Source organism: Cebus imitator, unplaced genomic scaffold, assembly GCF_001604975.1.
Source record: "Cebus imitator isolate Cc_AM_T3 unplaced genomic scaffold, Cebus_imitator-1.0 Scaffold477, whole genome shotgun sequence".
Taxonomy (NCBI): domain Eukaryota; kingdom Metazoa; phylum Chordata; class Mammalia; order Primates; family Cebidae; genus Cebus; species Cebus imitator.
In genome coordinates, this window is record NW_016107792.1 from 367509 (window position 1) to 389180 (window position 21672).

The 21672-nt window shown below is 39.3% G+C and overlaps 1 protein-coding gene across 1 annotated transcript in view; it reads right to left on the minus strand.

The window, feature by feature from the left end:
• Window positions 1-14932, minus strand: part of CPNE8 (copine 8) — a 253176-nt gene extending 238244 nt beyond the window's left edge. Inside the window, exon 1 of the mRNA XM_017512747.2 lies at window positions 13786-14932. Within this exon, the coding sequence (XP_017368236.1) occupies window positions 13786-13883 (98 nt within the window). The 5' untranslated portion in view covers window positions 13884-14932. The remainder of the gene's footprint in view (window positions 1-13785) is intronic.
• Window positions 14933-21672: the final 6740 nt, after the last annotated feature.

Below are 21672 nucleotides of genomic sequence, written 5' to 3' on the forward strand. Positions count from 1 at the left end.
AGCAGGCTTACTCTGTAAACAAAGGGGACAAGCTGAAACAGTGGAAGTTTCTGCAAAGAAAAATCATATAATTCAACCTTTACAAAGCTAACTACACAATATGTGAAGAAGAGGAAAAATGACTACTTGAGCCAGAGCAGAGATAGCAGAAATGGAAAGGAGGTGACCGACACTTTGGAGAATGGAATAAACAAGTCTTCGTGACTGATAAGGTAATTTTTAAAGTACTGAAACCATTCACAAGGTTTATGAAATATAGTAAGTCAAGTATAATGATAGGGAAGTAATAGCATATGTGATTCATAGTGTTGGCTTATTTCATTTTGAAAGTCAACTCTTCCAGAAAGCCCAGGTAGCCCACACTCAGTGACACCTGATCAGAGGAAGCACACAAGACTGAACCCATCTGACATCTTTACTACAAACGCTCTGTTTGCCAAAGAGACATAAATGATTTTTTTAAAGTAACATATTATAAAAGTAAATTACTGAAACGGCACAGATATCTATTCATATTAAACACTGTTCATTTCCATGAAAACAGTTTGTTATAGATTTCTGTTGAGAAAAAAAAAAACTAGAACAGCAACAGCAGAACTTGACAACTCTTGGGGACAATATTAAGGAAAATGTGGACATTGCAATACCAAGTAGTTGGTATTATAAATAATCTATCATAATATTTCTTTCAAAAAAAAAAAACCCTTAGACACTAGGATTAGAGCCTCCATTTTGAAAACCTCCTGGTCACACAAAGGTTTAAGAGCCTATGTCTAGAAAATCAAGTGTAATATGGCAAAAAAGTTAAACTGTTTGGTGGAAATTAAGGTTTTCTAAATATATATTAATACTGTCAGAGGTGTTTGAACCACAGCAACCCCATCTTGAATAGGGGCTGGGTAAAATAAGGCTGAGATCTGCTGGGCTGCATTCCTAAGAGGTTAAGGCATCTAGTCACATAATAAGATAGGAGGTCAGCACAACATACACGTCATAAAGACCTTGCTGATAAAACAGGCTGCCACAAAGAAGCTGACCAAAGCCCACCAAAACTAAGATGGTAATGGGAATGGCCTCGGGTCATCTGCTATACTCCCACCATCGCGCCATCAGTTTACAAATGCCATGGCAACATCAGAACGTTACCCTGTATGTTCTAAAAAGAGGAGGCATGAATAATCCTCCTTTTGTTTAGCATATAGTCAAGAAATAACAATAAGAATGGTTAATCAGAGCCCTGGGGCTGCTCTGCCTATGGAGTCGTCCTTCTTTTATTCCTTTACTTTCTTAATACACTTGCATTCTCTTGAGACGGAGTTTCGCTCTTGTTACCCAGGCTGGAGTGCAATGGCGCGATCTTGGCTCACCGCAACCTCCGCCTCCTGGGTTCAGGCAATTCTCCTGCCTCAGCCTCCTGAGTAGCTGGGATTACAGGCACGCGCCACCATGCCCAGCTAATGTTTTGTAGTTTTAGTAGAGACGGGGTTTCACCGTGTTGACCAGGATGGTCTCGATCTCTTGACCTCATGATCCACCCGCCTCGGCCTCCCAAAGTGCTGGGATTACAGGCTTGAGCCACCGTGCCCGGCATTCTCTTTACTGTATAGACTCGCCCTTAATTCTTTCTTGCAGGAGATCCAAGAACCCTCTCTTGGTGTCTGGGTCCCGATCCATTTCTGGTAACAATACTATTCCTGTCCCTATTACTTTTTCTTCACAACATTCTTTTATTTAAAAAATTTTATTTAAATTCTTTTATTTAAAAGATAATACATTTTACTCTATATCTGTACTTTTTAAGTTGTGATTAAAATTAAAATTTATGGCTGGGTGTGGTGGCTCATGCCTGTAATCCCAGCAATTTGGGAGGCCGAGGCAGGTGGTTCAACTGATGTCAGGAGTTTCAGACTAGCCTGGCCAACATGGCAAAACCCCATCTCTACTAAAAATATAAAAAATTAGCTGGGCGTGGTGTCACATGCCTGTAATCCCAGCTGCTGGGGAGGGTGATACAGGAGAATCACTTGAACCTGGGAGGTGGAGGCTGCAGTGAGTGGAGATCGTGCCACTGCACTCCAGCATGGGCGTCAGAGGGAGACTGCGCCTCAGGAAAAAAAAAAAAAAAAAGAAAAAATATTCATATATCAATATCATTTTAAATATGCTAGAGGAATTGTCTGTTTAAAGACATTCCGAGATAAATATTTTGAAAGTAAAATATCCTTTTTGATTTATTAAACATAAATTATCTTGCTGGTGCCGTGGCTCACACCTGTAATCCCAGCACTTTGCAAGGTTGAGGCAGGCTGATCACCTGAGGTCAGGAGTTCTAGACCAGCCTGGACAACATGGTGAAACCCCATCTCTACTAAAAATACAACAATAAGCCAGGTGTGGTGGTGCATGCCTGTAGTCCCAGCTACTCGGGAGGCTGAGGCAAGGGAATCGCTTGAACTCGGGAGGCATAGGTTGGAGTGAGCTGAGATCGCATCATTGCATGCCAGCCTGGGCAACAGAGCAAGACTCCATTTCAAAAAAAAAGAAAAAAGCCCATAAATTATCACCACCTGGTTTGGCTGGTTTACGATAGGCATTGACAATCACACTATTTTCTTAAACTGGGTTATGTCTCCATTTTATTTCAAGGTCCTGCTTGTCTAATCATAAAATTATGAAGCTCCAAGTAATATCACGGGTCATCTTGACCAGAGACCCAACTTTCTTATAGGATCTGAGGTCCAGAGAAGTGGCATTATTGTCAAAGGTCACAGAGTTAGTTCCAGAAACAGAACAGAAGTTCACGGATCTTTGCTGAAGTGTTTCACAAGGAAGCAAGATGCCATATATGTGACATTCCACTGGCACAGTGATTTAAGTGAAACAAAGAAACTGAAACCATTATAAGACACATCTTAAGCTAAAAAATCAATCGTGTTTTAGGTGGTATATTTTAAACTTTTCCCAAAAAAAAAAAAAAAACTTTCTAAATTTACTAATGTAAATTATCAATTAAAAGAGAAATTCACTAGTAACTTGATATTGATTATGGCTCCTTTCCCCAATGCCTGCAAGAGGCTTTGGATGAAACCACTGGCATAAAAATCAATTGTAATCAACTTTCTAATATCTCTGCTTCCATCATTAATTTGAGAGTGGAGATACCAAGATAAGTCAGATAATAAGGTATGCCTAAAATTGTAGATAATTTAGATGGGTTCAGCAAATAAATTTCTTATTCTGGTGTAGTTCTCAAGTATCCCTCAGTCTTGCTTGCTCGCATTCTAGTGCTTGTTCGTTCTCTTTCTCTCTCTCTCTCTCTCATATTCTTTGCTTATAGCTGGGAAACACGAAAACCTATTAAAACATTAAAGAAAAATGACTGAGTTACTTTCAATTACCTAAAAAATCCACAAATAGTGTGATAGTCCCTTTATAGGAGCACATTTAGACATAAGAGGTTCATAGGAATGCTCAGTTACAGAAGATAGATGCAATAAGAGGGATCTGCAGACAATGAGAAACAATTACATTGATCAAAATGATTATAAAATCACTATTAAGCTAAGGCAGAGAAATGTGTTGGCTTCAACCAGTTATGGCAATTATAATTATATCTCTGGTTCATTACACTCTCTGACATTTGAGATCGCTCTTAATAAAATTAATGTGTCACTTGTTACTTATTTTACATACATAGAGAGAGAGCGTGAAGCTAATTAGCAAGGTAAAAAAAAAAAACCTGACTTTTACAAACTCATGTCACAATTCATATAGCTCAGAATAATGTACTGACATTTTTAATATCTAAGTAGTTATTTTACTTACATGAAATTATGAAGAATGAATTTGCCATGAAGGCAAACTCTGGAATTAAGTATTACTGAAAAGCTGGCAAGTTAAATGGTGACTTCTCCATTACTAAGAAAGCATTGGACTGAAATGGTAGGGCCTGAGGTCAATTCTCAACTCCACTGTTAAATCTGAATGTCACATAGTCAATTCAATTAAGTTTTCTTTTCTTTTCTTTTGCCCAGTCCATCACCTCTCTCCAGCATTTAATTTTCATCTCACCCTGCCTGCTGATTTCTAGCTAAATAGTCTTCTCATTACTTAATTTCCCACATCTTCATTAGGTAACTCAGCATCAGAAAAAGAATCAATACTGGAAATAAAGCATCATGTGGTTAAAGTTTATGCCACTGCTCTGAATTGCTCTACTCAAAGCTCTCACCAATAGGGAACAGAAGAACAGGAAATAATTTTGAATTTTGCATCCTCAGAGAAATATGTCTTTGTGGCAGACCAGTGTTGATATCATCTATTACAATATCATCTCCTAAACTTTATAATTTATTCAGTTAGTAACACACTGACATTGATAGAAAAGATCTCCTCTCTTCAAGCCTACAATAAAGAATTTATGAAAGAACAACATAATATGACTAATGGTCACAAGCATATGCTTAGGAATTAGACATATATGGATTAGGAACTCAACTTTGCCACTTACTAGATGGGTGACTTCAAAAAATTACACTCTCTCTAAACCTCAATTTCCTCACTTGTAAAACAAGACATAACATCACCTCTTTTATAGAATTGCAAGGATTGAATGAGTTAGCCCACATTAACCACCTTAAACATTATCTGACAAAGAGTTAGATTTTGACATTAATCTAAAAAAAATAAATGGCAAATATGCAAAAGTTGCATATTTCTTGGCTTCACTAAAACTTCTTATATTTGAATTCCTTTACTGTCTAATAAAAATATTTGCCAGGGACTATCAGTGATATTAGAGTTTCAGAAAATCAGCTGATGATTCCCTCAGAACGTCTGGAGCATTACTCTTCACAGAATAAATCTGACAAAAAAAAAAAAACTCACAATTTGAACAAGAATGCCTGGTAGCTAATGATCCTGGTTAGAGAGACATTAACACTTAAAGTTGTCATTAAGTTTGCCAATATTATGGTATTGTGGATCAGGACATCAGTCCCTGGGGCAGGCACCTTTTAAATACATCTTATTTTATTACAGGCAATAAATACTTGCCTTCCCACAGCCTGTATTGGCATCTACTGCAATTATCTGTTTCAACATGTCCAACACAAAAGAGATGTCTTAAATATCAGCCCATTGATTTTATTTGCAGATACAAGAGCATGTTAGAATGTTCTTTGGTTCTAAAACTTGGTTATTATAGCAGACTACCTCCTACCTGTCAAATCCCACATGACTGATTGTGCCTTGGCAGAAGTGGGGATTTGGGGTGGAATCTGTAGAAATTGAGTGTGCATTTACAAATACACACTATTCTAACCACTGTTTTATTCCACTCTCTCCACATTGAATTAATCAGCATTCAGCTTCATCACTGTCACCTTGGTTCTATGTTTCTATGGCTCCCCAAATGGACTATAAATTTTTCCAAAGTACAGATACTTCTTCTGTGTTGCTTGTGTGCCACACAGTAAAATGCTGAAGAAGCGGGGATAAGATTAATAGTCACTTCATGCTTTACTTGTGCCAGGCTGGGCATTGTACATTCTTTATTTCATTTACTTATCCAACAATTTGAAATTTTGGTTTTTAAATCATTTCTATGTTACAGATTAGGAAATGAGGTTCCAGAAGTTGAAACAGGTTACCCAAAATAACATTCCAAAAAGGGATAAAAATGAGATTTAAAGACATCTGATTTCTAATTCCATTTTCTTGCTGCTATACTCTGCTGCCTCAAATTCTCATTAATCTATAAATGCAGCTTTCTATGGTAATAAAAGTATTTAGAAAAGTGCAGCCAGTAGCTTAGCCTTGATTCTGCATATTTAAATAGGAATGGGGTGGAAAAACCCAAACAAGCTACTAAAATCCCTTTGAGAAGACAGCTTACTAATCATTTCAGTTCTAGAAAAACTATCTCTAGGAAAAAAATAATCAGAGATGGTATATGTTTGTGACAAAGAATACTCATTTTTAACACTGTTTTGAATAGCACCTTTTTGAAATAAATTTTGGAAAACCAGAGTTAAGTTAAATAAATATAGCATACCTATATAATAGAATACTACACAGACATGGAAGGTTATATTTCCAAAGACTAGTAACAATTACTCATGATATATTAATAGAAAAGTACAGAAAAAATATTGTATAGATCATACAATTATATTCTATATTATATACACACTATTAATATATTACATATTATATCATATATGTGTGTATATATTAATATTATACACAGAGAATATAAATGTGATGCTATACATGGGACAGAAATAAACTCACCTGCTCATAGCTTGATGGAATAGTGATTTTAATTTTTTATTATCCTTTCGTAATCATCAAGCATTTAACAAATGTCACAAGCAGTGTTTTATTTCACTTACATGTATTAACTTATTTAATCCTCAAAGCAAATATAAGAAGTAGAGGCTATTATTATCCCCACTTTACAGATGAGAAAACTGAGGAACAGAGAGATTAGGTAACTTTCCAATGTTTCAGAGATATTGGGTGGTAGAGCTGATCTAACCCCACACCATGTTCTTCAACCCTAAGCAACACTGGCTCTCAAACAGGCTAAGAACTAGATGAAATCTCTTTGAGAGGTATTGTATTTCTTCTCTGACTTGAATAAACTCAAATAGGAGATGTAGACTTCTGCCCACAAATAACAGACTGGAATGAGCACAGCTATTACCACCCTGCCTTGCAGGATACTGTCCTATAAACTGCTTCTAGACTAGCATTCTCTACATACCAGGGCTGTTTTAGAACCCCTCAGGCCCCAAATACTATAAAACAGGCAGACCAAAGTATTGGTGGAACAACAAGGTTAAATAAGGCGTTTCTCTGAAAAAAAATACACCGGTGCAATTCTCACCTTAAGACTTCAATGCCACAGTTCAGAAGTGTTCCCAGGACAAACTTAACTGAAACCCTGGGACTAAGACAAACCTAAATACGATCCAAAAAGGCACTACAGGGTGACTACAATCTTGAATCACAGGATCTCAGGAGCTACAGAGACAGAGTATAATGTTATGGTCTATAAAAACTTTACCCTCCATTTACCTGTCATATGTCTCTTTAACAGCACAACAGGCAGTCTAATATCCCTAGCTAATATAACTTACCAATCAACAACATCACTGGAAAACCTATTTGCTTCAAATTTTCTGACTCAAGAAAAGTGTGCTAAGAGATGAACCAATGTGGACTAAGGTGGAGCCTCCAACTGTTGTGTTCAAACTGTTGATTCCTTTCACCATAGATCATTAGAACAGCACAGGTATCCACCTCAAATGGCCAATTCCAAAAAGGGTCAGGTGCTCTCTCTTGGAATCTAACTTTGCTTTCGCAGATGGTCATTTAATCACTAGGCGTAGCTGGTACTGTAACATGTAAACTTGCAAAGGATATGTGTGCCACCAGTGGATGGAGAAACAGAGAAATAAAAATACAACTTCAAAGTAAGAGGAGAATAAAGATGTAGAGTGAACCACTTGAAAAGGAAAGGGAGAAATTTAAAAGTATCTAAGTTCCTAACTGCAGTACACTGGCTATCACAACTTTCGTGGATGATAAAAATCACACAATCCCACTTATTCCAGTAGAGAAGGAAAGACCAGAGATAGTGCTGAACTTGACACTACCACTTCTAATAGTGACAGTCTAACAACAGTGTTAAGAAATGAATATTTGTGTCCCCCCAAAATTCACGTGTTGAAATCCTAACCCCCAATGTGATGAAATTAGGAGGCAGGGCCTTTGGGAGATGATTAGGTCATGATGATGGTGACCTTATGAATGGGAATAGCACCCTAATAAAAGGAACTCCAGAGAGCCCTCTCACTCTCTGTCGGCCATGTCAAAGTACAGTGAGAAGTTGGCAGCCTGTAGCCTGATGAAAACCTCTCACCAGAACCTGACCATGTTGGCACCCTGATTCCCTGATCACAGGCATCCATCTTAGAACTGTGAGAAATAAATGTTTGATGTTAATAAGCCACCCCATCTCTGGTATTTTGTTATAGTAGCCATAACTGAACCAGGCAAACAATAAGAATTTTCTTTTTCATAAGGCTTTAACTTTTGCAAAAAGTCCATCAACAGTGATGTGCAAGCATATATTTTAAAAGAAGATCTCCAAAAAATTTTGTGCGTGTGTACAAAATTTATTTTTAGCTGATATCTAGAGTATGTAGCTTAGCATATAATCTACAAATAATAAGTTACATATGGTACTTTTTATTACAAACTCCATAGAGGCAACTGATTCCCACAGAAGGCTTTCTTAAGTGTAGATGACAAAACAGTAAGTCAAGCAGATTTGCAGTGTTTGCCAATTTCCATGGTGTAAATATTCCCACTATGTCTGATTTCAAGCTGCCAAGGTGGCATACATGAATTGGGAAGAGAACAGTAGCACACCACTGCAGAATATTTTCAACACGCAGGTTAAAAAATAGAGACTAGATGATTATTAAAAAAACACAGATGACAGTAAAATGTAGTAAAACAATTAGGGTGTTAGAACCTTTGAGCATTTCTTAATTTTTAATATAATTTAATTTTAAGTTTATATAATTCAATTTGTAATAGTCACCTTAACAACTGGCTTACAGATTTTTTGGTGCTCAAACTCATTTAAGGCAGCTTCAGCACACCATCAAATAGTATCTTCCTAACACCCCAGTGGGGTAGGTGTTGCTAACTCAGATCAAGGAACTATTGTCAGAGTCATTTAATCACCAAACCAGCAAATTAAATAATTTAGTGTGTATAACCAGCACATGGTGGACTTGTTAAAAGCTCAGATTCCTGAGTTCCATCCCTAGAGATTCTGACTCACTAGATCTGCTATGGGACCTAGGAGTGATATTTTAACAGGAGAAATCCCTCTCCCCACATTAGACAATTTGGCTATAGAACTATAGCATCAAATATTTACTAACTACATATTCTGTGCCAAGCTCGGGATATAGTACATGAACATGAAAGAGACAAAACTTGTCCTTAAGGAAAGTAGAAAGGCCAAGAGTTGTAATATACCTATGACACTGGCACACCCCAGTACTTTGGGACTAATCCAGCTTGGGAGATGGGTTGTGAAAGAAGATGATGTTTTACCTGAGTCTTGAAAAAAGACCACGGCCTAATCCAGAAAACAAGGGGAAGAGAGGAAGGGATGCTCAGGGCAAAGAGCAGCACCTGTGTAGCCATATAAGCATGAGGAATTTGGTTGACTAGGAGGAACACTCACGCTTTGGGGACTGTACCTTTTATGAGTATTTCTTAGCTGTATATATCTGGCATGCATTTTGGCCAGATGGTAAGCACCTCTATCGGACAATGTTTAGTTGCTGGGTTCATGCAAGGAGTGATGGGAGATGAGGCAATATACTTAACGCCAGGTCAGGAAGGGCTTTTTAGAATGCCTAGCACAAAGTAGGCACTCAATCAAGTTCCACTTCAGTCTTCCTTCCACTTGAAAGCTTAAAGTCAGTATTGGTTCAGGGTGGTGGCTCAGGCCTGTAATCCCAGCACTTTGGGAAGCCAAGGTGGGTGGATCACTTGAATTTAGGAGTTCTAGACCAGCTGGCCAACATGGTGAAATGCCCTCTCTACTAAAAACACAAAAATTAACTGGGCATGGTGGTGGGCGCCTGTAATCTTAGCTACTTGGGAAGCTAAGGCAGGAGAATAGTTTGAACCTGGGAGATGGAGGTTATAGTGAGCAGAGATCACACCACTGCCTTCCAGCCTGGCTCACAGAGTGAGAATCTATCTCAAATAAATACATAGTATTATCATCACTGTAGGATTATTTCTGTGAGAGGATGTACACTTGATAGCTAACATACAAAGTCTAGAAATACACAATATTCTCACTGCTTTTATAATTGATAAGCTGACTTCTCAATCAGAGAAAACAACAAAAATCACTGAAATAGTACAACAAACCAAGGAACCAAGGAAAACAGGTGATTACTACATATTATTTTTCCCAGTGAGTTTACCTCATTCTATAGTAATAAGCTTTAAGAATAAAATGGAAATATTACCTTAGTTTATCTCTCAAGGTTGTATCATTTCAGCTATAGGCATGTTTAGTTAATTAAGTAAGCTAATTAATTTAAAAATCTACAAATTTATACAATAAAGGAAAATGAATACAAGAAGAGCTAGACAATGGGTAGAAGAGGAAGTCAAATAGCAGGAGCTTGCCTCTACATAAATACATCTAGAAAAGGGTACCTCTCACCACCCTAACACACCAAATTTATAGCCACTACAAAACTTCCATGTACACTGTCCCTTCTTTAATCCAAACCATGCCTATCCATCTTGTCTCTGCCCAAGCCCCATCTCCCCCTTTGTAATATATTCCAAGTACTCTGTTCCACAATGATCCTTTCCCTTCTCGTGTATGAGCCTCATCTTTGAATTTAGACCTATGTTACCGTGTCTTATGTAATGTTTATCTCCCAATCAGATTTTACATTTTCAGAGAAAAAGAACTTCTTTCACATTTCTCATGGACCATAGCAAAAACATAGACATATAAAAGACACCCTGATACTTGGTGAGTGAACAGACTAAATGATTTCCATCAATTAAATTCAAGCTTCAATTGTTGATCTTTTTCACCTTCCCCAAAATGAAGGTAAAAACTTTGTCATTAAGCTTTTAATGATAGGGGACAGTGAAAGGAGGTGAAAGAAGGGGAAGGGAAAGGGAGAAAGGGAGAAAAGAGAGGAAAGAGAGAGAGAGAAAGAAAGAGAGAGGAAGAAAGGAGAGAGAGGAAGGGAAAGGAAAGGAAGATTTTGTTCAAATCTGAGCTGCTTTTAAGTGTTAGCAAATCCTCAGAAGTCTCTGGTATACTAAGGAAAGGGAATTCCTTACTCTGCCTGCCCATAGTAAGACTCAGAGGCCTACAGCTGTGCCTTGTTGCTAAGTGAAATCCCCATTAACTTTCGAGAAAACATGTTCTTTATTCACATCAAAGAGGTTAGAGAAAGAAGGAACAGGTTTCTCAATGCTGGTTCTATCCTTATGTTCTTTTACCAACTTACTGAAGTTCAAAAGAGAAGGACTATTTACAGAATTCCATACCTGGATCATATATAACACATTTATTCAACAATGTTATATATATTCAACAATAATGATAGCTAACATTTTTAAAAACATGTTTTTGTTTCAGGCATTGTGTACTTTCACACATTACCTTGATAACATTCTATATAAGGTAAATACCATAATTATTCTCATTTTTGGAGATGAGGATTCTTAGACTAAATAAGAACTTACTCCAAGGTAGCAAGAACAAGTCACAAAGCCACAATTTGCACTTAAGTCTCTGACGCCAAAGCCTAAACTACACCACCTATTGTCAAGAGATCCAAGTCTCAACAATACTCAAATGTTTTTATTTTTGAACTTTAATTTAAAAATAAAATTAACCCACCTTTTCAGGAACTATAAACCTACTCCAAAGGCACTAACTTGGGTATTTAATTATTTTTCTGTTTGCCCGAAAGATGCTTTTTACATCAAACTTCTCATAAATAGTAAGCTGAGTCAGGAGCAGCTCAATTGAAGAATAGACTAAGTACCAGTGGCCCTGGCAGAAATGCTTTACACTAAGTATTTGGGTTCTCTTTCAGGACTTTTTTTTTTTTTCCTATTAGAAATCTTAAAAATTAAAAGCAAAATGTCAAAGCAATGTTATGAAAAAAAGCTGGAACAAGGGATTTCCAGGTTTGGAGGCAGCAAGCTGAAACAAATTGCCTTAAGCCAATTGACTTCAGTATGCCCAGCACACTCACAGAAAACACGCATCGAAGAAGGGGCTGCATTAAATGTGGGCCCTACTAGCAGAATGACCAGTCAAGGTATAATTTCCCCTAAAAAGCTCATGGGAATATTCAGATTTGATTTACAATATTCTTTTCTATTCATTCCAAGTAGAGGCCACATGTCATTCAGACTTTGCAGACTGTTGAGGAGAGGATAAGAACTCTAGTAAAGCTGTTATTGGACTTTTGGCTATCCATTATCTGTATATATCAATAACTTCCTTCTAACATCCAAAGCCAGCTTCAGAGAAAAGAAAATGGCATAGGAATTGTCTAAAGAGTTTTCCAAACAGCTTCACCTGTTCCACTGACAGAACAATCTCAAGCAGCACTTAAAGCCGTGAGGGCAATAAGGCAAGGGCTTAATGTTACCTATCAATATCAGCATGATTATTTCCATAGTCCAAGATCAGTCTTGAGAGGCAGCAATCAGGTGATACAGTTTTAATGGTAGATAAAGGCTGTCCCCTACCCTCAAAGAATACTTCTACCAGGGTTGCTGGTGCTCAAATTTCCACCCCCAGAAAAGAATTCCTTTTGCTTTAGGCTCAGTTTGTGAAAATACAAAGTCAAGATTAATGGAATTTTAAATTTATTTACATCAAGATTACCCAAATTTATTAGATTTCTTCAAGCCAAGTTTGTTAAGGGATGATTTGAGGGCATAAAAACCACCTTAGGGCAATGGATAAATAAGGAGAGAATGTTCCAGTGAGACAGACCCAATTATGCAAACAGGAGTGGGCTGCAGGTTACGACTATTAATTCACAAATTAGTGACCAGTTAGCACCGTCCACTCACGTCCTTCTCAAAATCGTAGACGATTTTGAGCAGGTGATGCTGCTTTATTTTGAGCAGGTGATGCTGCTATAACCTAAAGAACGTCACGACGAGTTTGCAATTTACAGTCTCTCGACAGGGTTGGGAGTCAGTTTTTTTTTTTTTTTTTTTTTTTTTTTTTTTCCATGAGATGGAGTCTTGCTCTGTCACCCAGGCTGCAGTGCAGTGATATGACCTCGCTTCACTGCAACCTCCGCCTCCCGGCTTCGAGCGATTCTCCTGTCTCAGCCTCCTGAGTAGCTGGTACTACAGGCGCATACCACCACGCCCAACTAATTTTTGTATTTTTAGTAGAGACATGGTTTCACCATATTGGTCAGGCTGGTCTCGAACTCCTGACCTCGTAATCCGCCCTCCCAGCCTCCCAAAGTTCTAGCATTACAGGCGTAAGCCACCGCGCCAGGCCCGGCAGACAGTCAGTTCTTAACAAGCACTCAAATATGCTAGGGCCTGGGAAAAAAAAAATGACTTCTCAGATCTTAGGTAAGGCATAGACTCGTCTGCAAGGAGGGCCGACACCTCTACCTACCAAGCAAAAGGCAAAAAGCCCGGAAGGGTGGAGCAGAAGCAAGCTGGAGGGCTCCAGGAAGTGTGTGGGGAGGAAGCTGCCGAGGTTGGAGCCAACCCCGGCAGCAGCGGGTTTGCACACGCCTAGCAGACGGAGTCCCAGGCCGAGGCGTGCAGCGGTCACGAGCGCTTTCGGCAGCGCTGTCCCCTTCGATTCCGGTCGTCACCCAACCGTCCAGCCCCAGTTTGGGACGGAAACCGGGCTTGTAAAGTGGGCGGCGGCCAGTGCTCCCGCAGCTGAGTCACAGCCCAGCCAACTTTTACAGCGTTGCCCAGAAAGAAAATAAAAAGTCTCAGTCCCGGGGCCCACCACGCGCTTCTAATTCCCGCTCCCCTCTCAGTGTCACCTGACCCGGGGCAACTCCAGCCCCACTGCTGAGATGTTTCCCACTCATGGTGCAACTTCTCGCTCGCGCAAAGCCTCGTGGTACCCCGAGCGCTCTCCAAGTGCTACCAACCCCGCAGATGGGAAGGCAGGAGGGAGGGGAAGGGCTGCGTCCTCACCTGCAGGACACGGACACCTCCACCCGCGTGGCCGGGATGGCGGCGCTCAGCTGGTTCAAGTCCCCGATGCCCGCAGTGCTGGTGTAGCGGCTGTCCATATCGGGAGGAGGCGCCTTGGACTTGTCCAGCGCCCACCACCGGAGCTCGGGCGGACTGAGAGCTAGCTCCCTCAGTCAGGCGGGGAGGGGGTTGAGGGTGGAAGCAGAGGAAGGAGGCGGAGGCAGCGCGCGGGATGGCGGAGGGAAGAGAGGAGGCGGACCTCCGCGCAGAGCCGCGAGGGAACCGCTAGCCAGTCCTGGGTGAAACTGACGCTGCCGGAGAAGTGGCGCTCGGGGCTCCCGGCTTCCCCGCCCCCTCCCGGCAGGCAGCAGCCGGGGCGGGGGACACACTCCGTGATCCCCTCCTGGCTGGGGGGTGTCAGGCTTGGAGGACCCAGCAGGCAGCCGGGCGGAGTAGGTGGCACCAGAACACGCAGACCCCTACCGTCCAGGAGGGCAAGCCCTGGCGGCTCTGCGTTCTTTTAGGTTCTGTCTCCACCTCTGCACACGCACACTCGCCTGCTGGGCCGCGACAGCTTCCTCCTGTCAATCAGGTGTGGACAGGAAGGTCTCGAAGTTTCCCCGCCTGAGTTGGAAGCTGGAGGTGGGGGCGCCTCTGTCGGTTCCTAACTGCCCGGTTATAAGGCACCTCTCCCCTCCACTGGTTCTCATCTCACCCTCGGAGCTCTGGAGGGTCCCTCCTTATTGTGCCCTCCGGCAAATGAGTCTGGTCCCAGCTTCTGGACTGCCCACCGTCGGCCACTTGAGTATTGGGAACAGTGGGGCATTGTGACGCTCTCCAACCTGGGAACGCGGTGGTGAAGCGGTCGATCAATATATGGGACAAGTGGGGGCGGGGTGGACTCTAAGGTGGAAAAAACAATACTACTTGGGATTTAAGGGAGCAATCTGGATTCTGTCTCATCTCCGTTCTTTGGAGCTCAGAGGTCTAGCGCTGACAATCCTCCTACAGTCAGGGCTCTTCTGGATCCCTCGTTTCCAAAGGCATGAAAGTTCTGCCTTGAAAACGGGGGGCAGGGGATGTCACAACCATCTAACGCAGTTCCTTCACCCGACTTCCTCCCGCAAGACCTGGGACCTGACGGATAAAAGCGTAGAGAAGCCGGAGTGAGCGCAGCGTTTGGGAAACTACATTCCAGGGCAGCAAGACTGGTGCCAAGATGCAGTCGCATCAAAAGCAACAGCAGGTAGCCGCAGCGCCCCTCCGGTGCAGAGACGTTTGTTCCCCGCGCCTTACCTCCGGCCTCACCCGAGCGCCTTTGGGTCCCGGGCGCTCGCCACCAGACGGCGACAGAGAGCAGGACGCGGCGCAGCTGGAAGGCGCAGGGTGGAGAGGGGGCGGGTGTCCGCCCGATTTAACGCTCCCAGCACAGAGTTTCCAGCTGGTTGGGCTAACTCAGGGAGGAACAGGTTTTGTGGTGGAGGACATGCCTTGCGCTGTAACATTTTAATCCACTCGCAGCCACCTGCCTAGAGAATCTATAGAGGCGGGTGAGAATGTGTAGGTGCAGTCTGGCCCTTCCCCTGCCGAGTGCACTTCCCGTTTCTTCTTGGCTTCCTTTCCTGATTTCCCCACCCACCGACTCTTGCTTTATTTTCCTTCCTCTTGTCCTGTTACAAATTAAACTGTAGTTTACTGCGATTTGGAAATGTCCTAAAACTCCACGCATTTCTGTTATGCTGCTCAAAATTAATTTGGCAAAGAGATCTAGATTTTTTTAAAGCCCACCAAAATTTTACTTTACAGAACACTACTGAAGAAATGAAAGTTGAGAACTTTAGTAGTCAACATGTGGGATACTTACTTCTAATTTTTTTCCGCTTTAGTGCGGTATAACTGATATGTAATAAACTGCACATAATTCAAGTGCATCCATCATTCGATAAATGTCAACACATGTATCTCCCTGTGAAGCTATCACCAAAATCAAAATAATGAATCATTCCATCACCCCAACAGTTTTCTTATGTGGTAATCAACACCTCCTTTCATCACTGAAATGACCTTCTAGGCGGCCACTGAATCTTTTAGTCACTATAGATTAGTTTGTATTTTAAAAAATTATGTGTCTGGAATCATACAGCAGGTAGTATTTTTGGTCTGGCTTCTTCCGCTAAGCAAAATTCTTCTCTATGTTATCGATGGTATCAATAGTTCATTTTTTTTTTTTAACTGAATAGTATTTTGTTGTATATATGTGCTATAAATTGTTGTCCACTTACCTATTGATGGACAATTTGGTTCTTCCAACTTTGGGCAATTACAAATAAAGCTGATATGAACATATATGTACAACTCTTTCTGTGAACATATGTTTTCACTACTTGTGTGTATGTACCCAGGAGTTTCCATAGCCAGATCATATGGAATGTGTATGTTTAGCTTTTTAAGAAACTATTAAAGTTTTTCCCAAAATAGTTTTAATACTTTTCTTTTTCACAACAGTATGTAAGAGATCGGGTTGCACACATACTTGTCAACATTTGTAGTAATATTTCATGTGGCTTAATGAATAATGATGTTGAAAGTATTTTCATATCTTTTTCCTGTGTGTATGCGTATCTTGTTTGATGAAGTGTCTTCATATATTTTACTTATTTTTTATTAGCTTATTGGTTTTCTTATTTCTGAGTTTTGAGAATTCATTTGCTATTCTGTATTAAGATCTTTATCACGAGACCTTTATCACAAAATATTTTCCGACAGTCTGTGGTTTGTGTTTTCATTCTCTTAACTATCAAACAGCAGAAGTTTCTAATTTTGATGAATCTAGTTCTTCAGCTTTATCTATTATAAATCATAATACTGATGTCAAAACTAAGAAATATTTGTCTAATGTGAGATCATGAAAATTATCTTCTCTATTTTCCTCCAGAAATTTCATAGTTTCAGGTATTACATTTATCTGTATAATTTATTTTGGTTTTTCTAATCCAAGTTATCCTTTTTACACAGTGTCATCAAATTTTTCCAGCACCATTTGTTGAAAATACTAATCTTTTTCATTGAAAATGTTTGCATCCTTTGCCAAAAATTAATTTAACATATATGTATGGGTCCATTTTTAGACTCTATCCTATTCCATTAAACTATTTCTCTTTCTTTAAACCAATGCCACTGAGTCTTGATTACTGAAGCTTTAAAAATAACTCTTAAAGTCAGATAGTATAACTTTTCTAACTTTGATCCTCTTCAAAAAATTTTTTTTCATTTTAATCCTTCTCATTTTCATATAAATTTTAGAATAAGCTAGACAAGATCCAAAAAATGTCTTGTTGAGATTTTCAGTGGAGTTGCATTGATTCTATCGACCAATTAGAGAATAACTGACATCTGATACAAATTAATCTTCTGATCTATGAACATTCTGTATCTTTCCATTTATTTAGGTCTTCCTTAATACTGGTCAGCAATGGACTGTTGTGCTTAAGGAGAGAGAGACTTGGAAAAATACAAACAGAGAGGAAGGCCATGTGAAGACAGGGGCAGAGATTGAAGTTGTGCCACCGAAAGCAAAGAATATCAAGTATTGTCAGTAATCACAGGAAGCTGGAAGAGGCCAGGAAAGATTTTTCTTAGAGACCTTGGAAAGAGCTTGACCCTAGAACACCTTGATTTCAGATTTCTGGCCCCCAACAATGTGAAAGAATAAATTTCTATTGTTTTAAGCAATTCAGTTTGCAGTAATTTGTTACAGCCCTAGGAAAAGTAATACATATCGATAACATTTATTATTTCCATTTTGCTGACTCTTTCAAGTTCAGTGCTTATAAATTTGTCATAGTGAAGAAAGCTTTAAAGGATAAAACTTTGAAAGTATACTCAAATTCTATTAATATAGTTAGCACAATACAGAAAGGAATGTAATTTTTTAAAAAATTAATATAAATTATGACACATCTAACTTTTATTTTGGAGATTTTATAATGAAAAGTTTATATTTATTAAAATTAATTTAATAGTATAAAGCTCTTATAATATGGTAAAAATCAAAGATAAGTTACATTTACTATAATATAAAAATCCATCACTCACTGAATCAGTGATTTAGCAAACATTAATTGAATATCTGCTATGCACTAGGCAGTGTACTAGATCTAAGAGCTAAAGCTCCTTCTTGCACTTATCTACCAAGTAGAAGTTAGAAAGGAGGTACATTATTGGGTAAAGATTATACTGACTGAATCACTGAGCTCTGTCTTTTAATAGTTTCAACTTTTATTTTAGATCTCTGGGGTACATGCGCAGGTTTACTAAATAGATAGATTGTGTAATGCTGAGGTTTGGGATGCAAATCATCCTGTCACCGAGATAGTGAGCATAATTCCCAAAAGTTAGTTTTTCAACCTTTGACTCCATCCTTCCCATTCCCCTCTCTTAGTCCACCGTGTCTGTTGTTGCCATCTTTATGTCCATGAGCACCCAATGTTTAGTTCTCACATATAAGAAAGAATGTGCAGTATTTGGTTTTCTATTCCTGCATTAATTTTCTTAGAAAAATAGCTTCCATCTGCATCTGTGTTACAAAGAACATGATTTTGTTCTTTTTTATGGCTGCATAGTATTTCAATGGTGTATATGTGCTACATTTTCCTTATCCTATCCACTGTTGATGGGCTCCTACATTAATTCCATATCTTGGTTCTTGTGAATCATGGAGTTCTCTTCATTTCTGAGATTTTATTAATTCACAAGATTAGAGAAGACTTTAGTTTGTAAATTAAATGATTATTAACCATTATTTTCCGAAGGACTTATTTACAAAATCGCTTGGTTAAGGAGAGGCTAATGAGAAAAACACATGAAGAGAAAGGCCAAACAAGGGGAAAACAACACTGTTGAGGCTCCAATGAGAGCAACAAAACAGAAGGAAGGGAACATACTTTTTGAAGAATGTGCCTGAAAATGTGTATGCCTATAATATAAGGATAAAATGCATTTACCTTACCTGGCAAGTGATGTATCAGCTCACACAGAAATCGAAAACAAATTGGACTGAGCATTTCTTCTGGGTATAGCTTCATCAGTGGAACTTCTGCTCTATTGGATCCATCAACTATGCCTGCCAAAGGTAAGTCAGAAATACCAGCATTGCCGTATGCTCACTTTTACAATACCCTCAGGAAACTGAAGAAAATACACAGCTCTCTAACCTTTGTGGATAGCTTTATATTTACTTTAACTACTTGGCCTGCTCTATGAAGACACAGCTTAAAATAAAATAAACTTATATCACAGCAAAAGTGGGCTAGTTGTTCGATTGTGGGAGTGGCAGATGAGGGAAGATAATGTGATGAGTGGCCAAAACATGTTATCTGAGTACCTGCCTTCTCTCTAGATCAGATAACCACTTGATTTTAAACCATACAGCGTGGATCAAGTCTGTAAACAATTCAATCATTTCAGACATTAAAATTGTCAATATCACTAACACTTTTTGCTTGAAGTTACCTTTGTGACTGAGTAAGATCAATGTCTCACCAACCTCATAAATTACCACTTTTCCAATAGCTAAGGCAGTCAGGAGACTAACACTTTTAAAATGAACTTTCAAATACTACAAATAATAACAAAGTTATGATCTGTCATGAAGAAGTATCTAGGGACATTAAATTCAGTATTTAAATCAAGAAACACTTTTCTAAGGGATCATGTATGATTATTTAGGTAAACCTAGTCTCAAGTAAATGTTTCCAAAGTAAATTTTGCACTTAAGAGAGCACATAGAAGGGAAAACCTTTCAAATTTCAGAATTTCACACTTTGTATTTAAGCATTTAAAATAATTTATTTCACGTGATGTTTTGAAGGTCTTGGGTTGGTTTGGATATTTGTTTTTCATTATCACAGAGTCAACTGGCTCCACTCACTGGCTATTTAGTAAAGGGAGGCCATAAACTTGCAGGAGTAGGGGGCGGGGGAGTGTAGATCAGAAAGGCGACCAAACTGAGGCTAGTTATTTTACTACAACTGAATCTTTCATTATTTTTAATGATAATACTTCAGCTACCTTTTGTTGTATAACTAGCCCTTCTACATTTAGTCATGCAAAACAATGTGATTTTATTCTTTTTTTATTATTATTCTTTTTGTCGAAAATTATGGCAGGGCTTGGCCAGACAGCCCTGCTCCATGTAGCATCAGTTTGGGTCATACACATGGCTGCATTCAGCTAAAGGCTGGTTGTACTGGAAAATCCAAGAAGGCTTCATTCCTGTATCTGGCAGCTCAGTGCCTTTCCCCCATGTATCTGCTCTGTGGTTTCTCCTCCTTCACGAGTCTCTCCTGAGCTCCACAGTATGCTGGCTGGCTTTGCCAGAGCCAAAGTGCAAGCTGCCAGGCCTCTGAAAGCCTCCGCCCAGAACTGGCACAGTGTCACCCCCACTGATTTCTAATTGTCAAAGCAAGTCTCAAGGCCAGTGTAAGGCATTGGAGGAAGAGGGGAGGCTGACTTGACTTACAGGGTAGAGAAGCATGCACGTACTATGAGGGAAGGAATTGATGGCAGGCATCCTTAGGGACTACCTACTTAAAATAGTCAATAGAGGCTAAAATACCATGTATCCCTCATTTAAAAAAAAAAAAAACTGATATATTTTTCCACCAGTTTAAGACTTTATCTGTTTGAAAAAAACAAATATATTTAAGGAACCAGAAATATCATAGCATACATTGTAATGAGTAGGCTCATAGTAGTGAGCAAGTATTTGTCTTTAAGAATTGCTGTGTCATGCCAATTATAGGCTGAACAGTGGAGGTTGAGGAAGAAATATAGAAGACATGAAGGATATCTTCCCTGCTTCCAAGCATCTTGGAGTTTAGTATGAGACCCAGCTTCAATTCATTATACCAATGAAGAATATAAAAGACCAAGAAATAAGCAATGATTTGTCATGAGATAATGTGATATAGACTAATGTGATTGATGCTCAAAGGAAAGACATATTAACGAGAAACACATGCTATTAAAAGTTTCCTGGAAAAAATGGGACTTGACACTTTCCAAAGGTAAAGAAAGACAACTGACCAATATTAGAAAAGGGTGACAATATAAGTAAATATAGATGTAAAACTAAGTACTGCATATGTTTACACAATAGAAAGAAAACCAAACTCACCAAAGAAGCATACAAATTTCAATAGACAGCACAAAGTTATCTTAAAAGATCTTGTAATTAAAGTGAGGTATGTAAAAGTTTCAGCAATCTAAAATTACACAATTCTGAACTGTAGTAGAATATCCAGTAGTCATAAATGTCTATTTAAATTAATTACTATTTAATAAAATTTAAAATGCAGTTCTTCAGTTGCATGATTAGGTGGGTGGTGCAAAAACAATTATTATTTTTTAAAATTATTTTTGCACCACCAACCTAATACATTTCAAGTGCTCAATATCCACATGTGGCTATGGGCTACCATATTGAATAGTGCAGATGATAGAACATTTCCATTACTCTCCAAAGTTCTTTCTTCTTTGTTTTTGGACACAGAGCTGGAGTGCAGCGGTGTGATCTCAGTTCACTGCAACCTCCACCTCCCAGTTCAAGCAATTCTCCTGCCTCAGCCTCCCAAGTAGCTGGGATTACAGGTTCCCACCACCATGTCTGGCTAATTTTTGTATTTTAGAAGAGACAGGGTTTCATCATGTTGGCCAGGTTGGTTTTGAACTCCTGGCCTCTGGTGATCCACCAGCCTCCGCCTCCCAAAGTGCTGGGTACAGGCATGGGCCACGGTGCCTGGCTTACTCTCTAAAGTTCTGTTGGACAGTGCTGACAACCTATTCTACTTCCTAAATATTTCTGAAATCTCTTCAACTTTCACATTC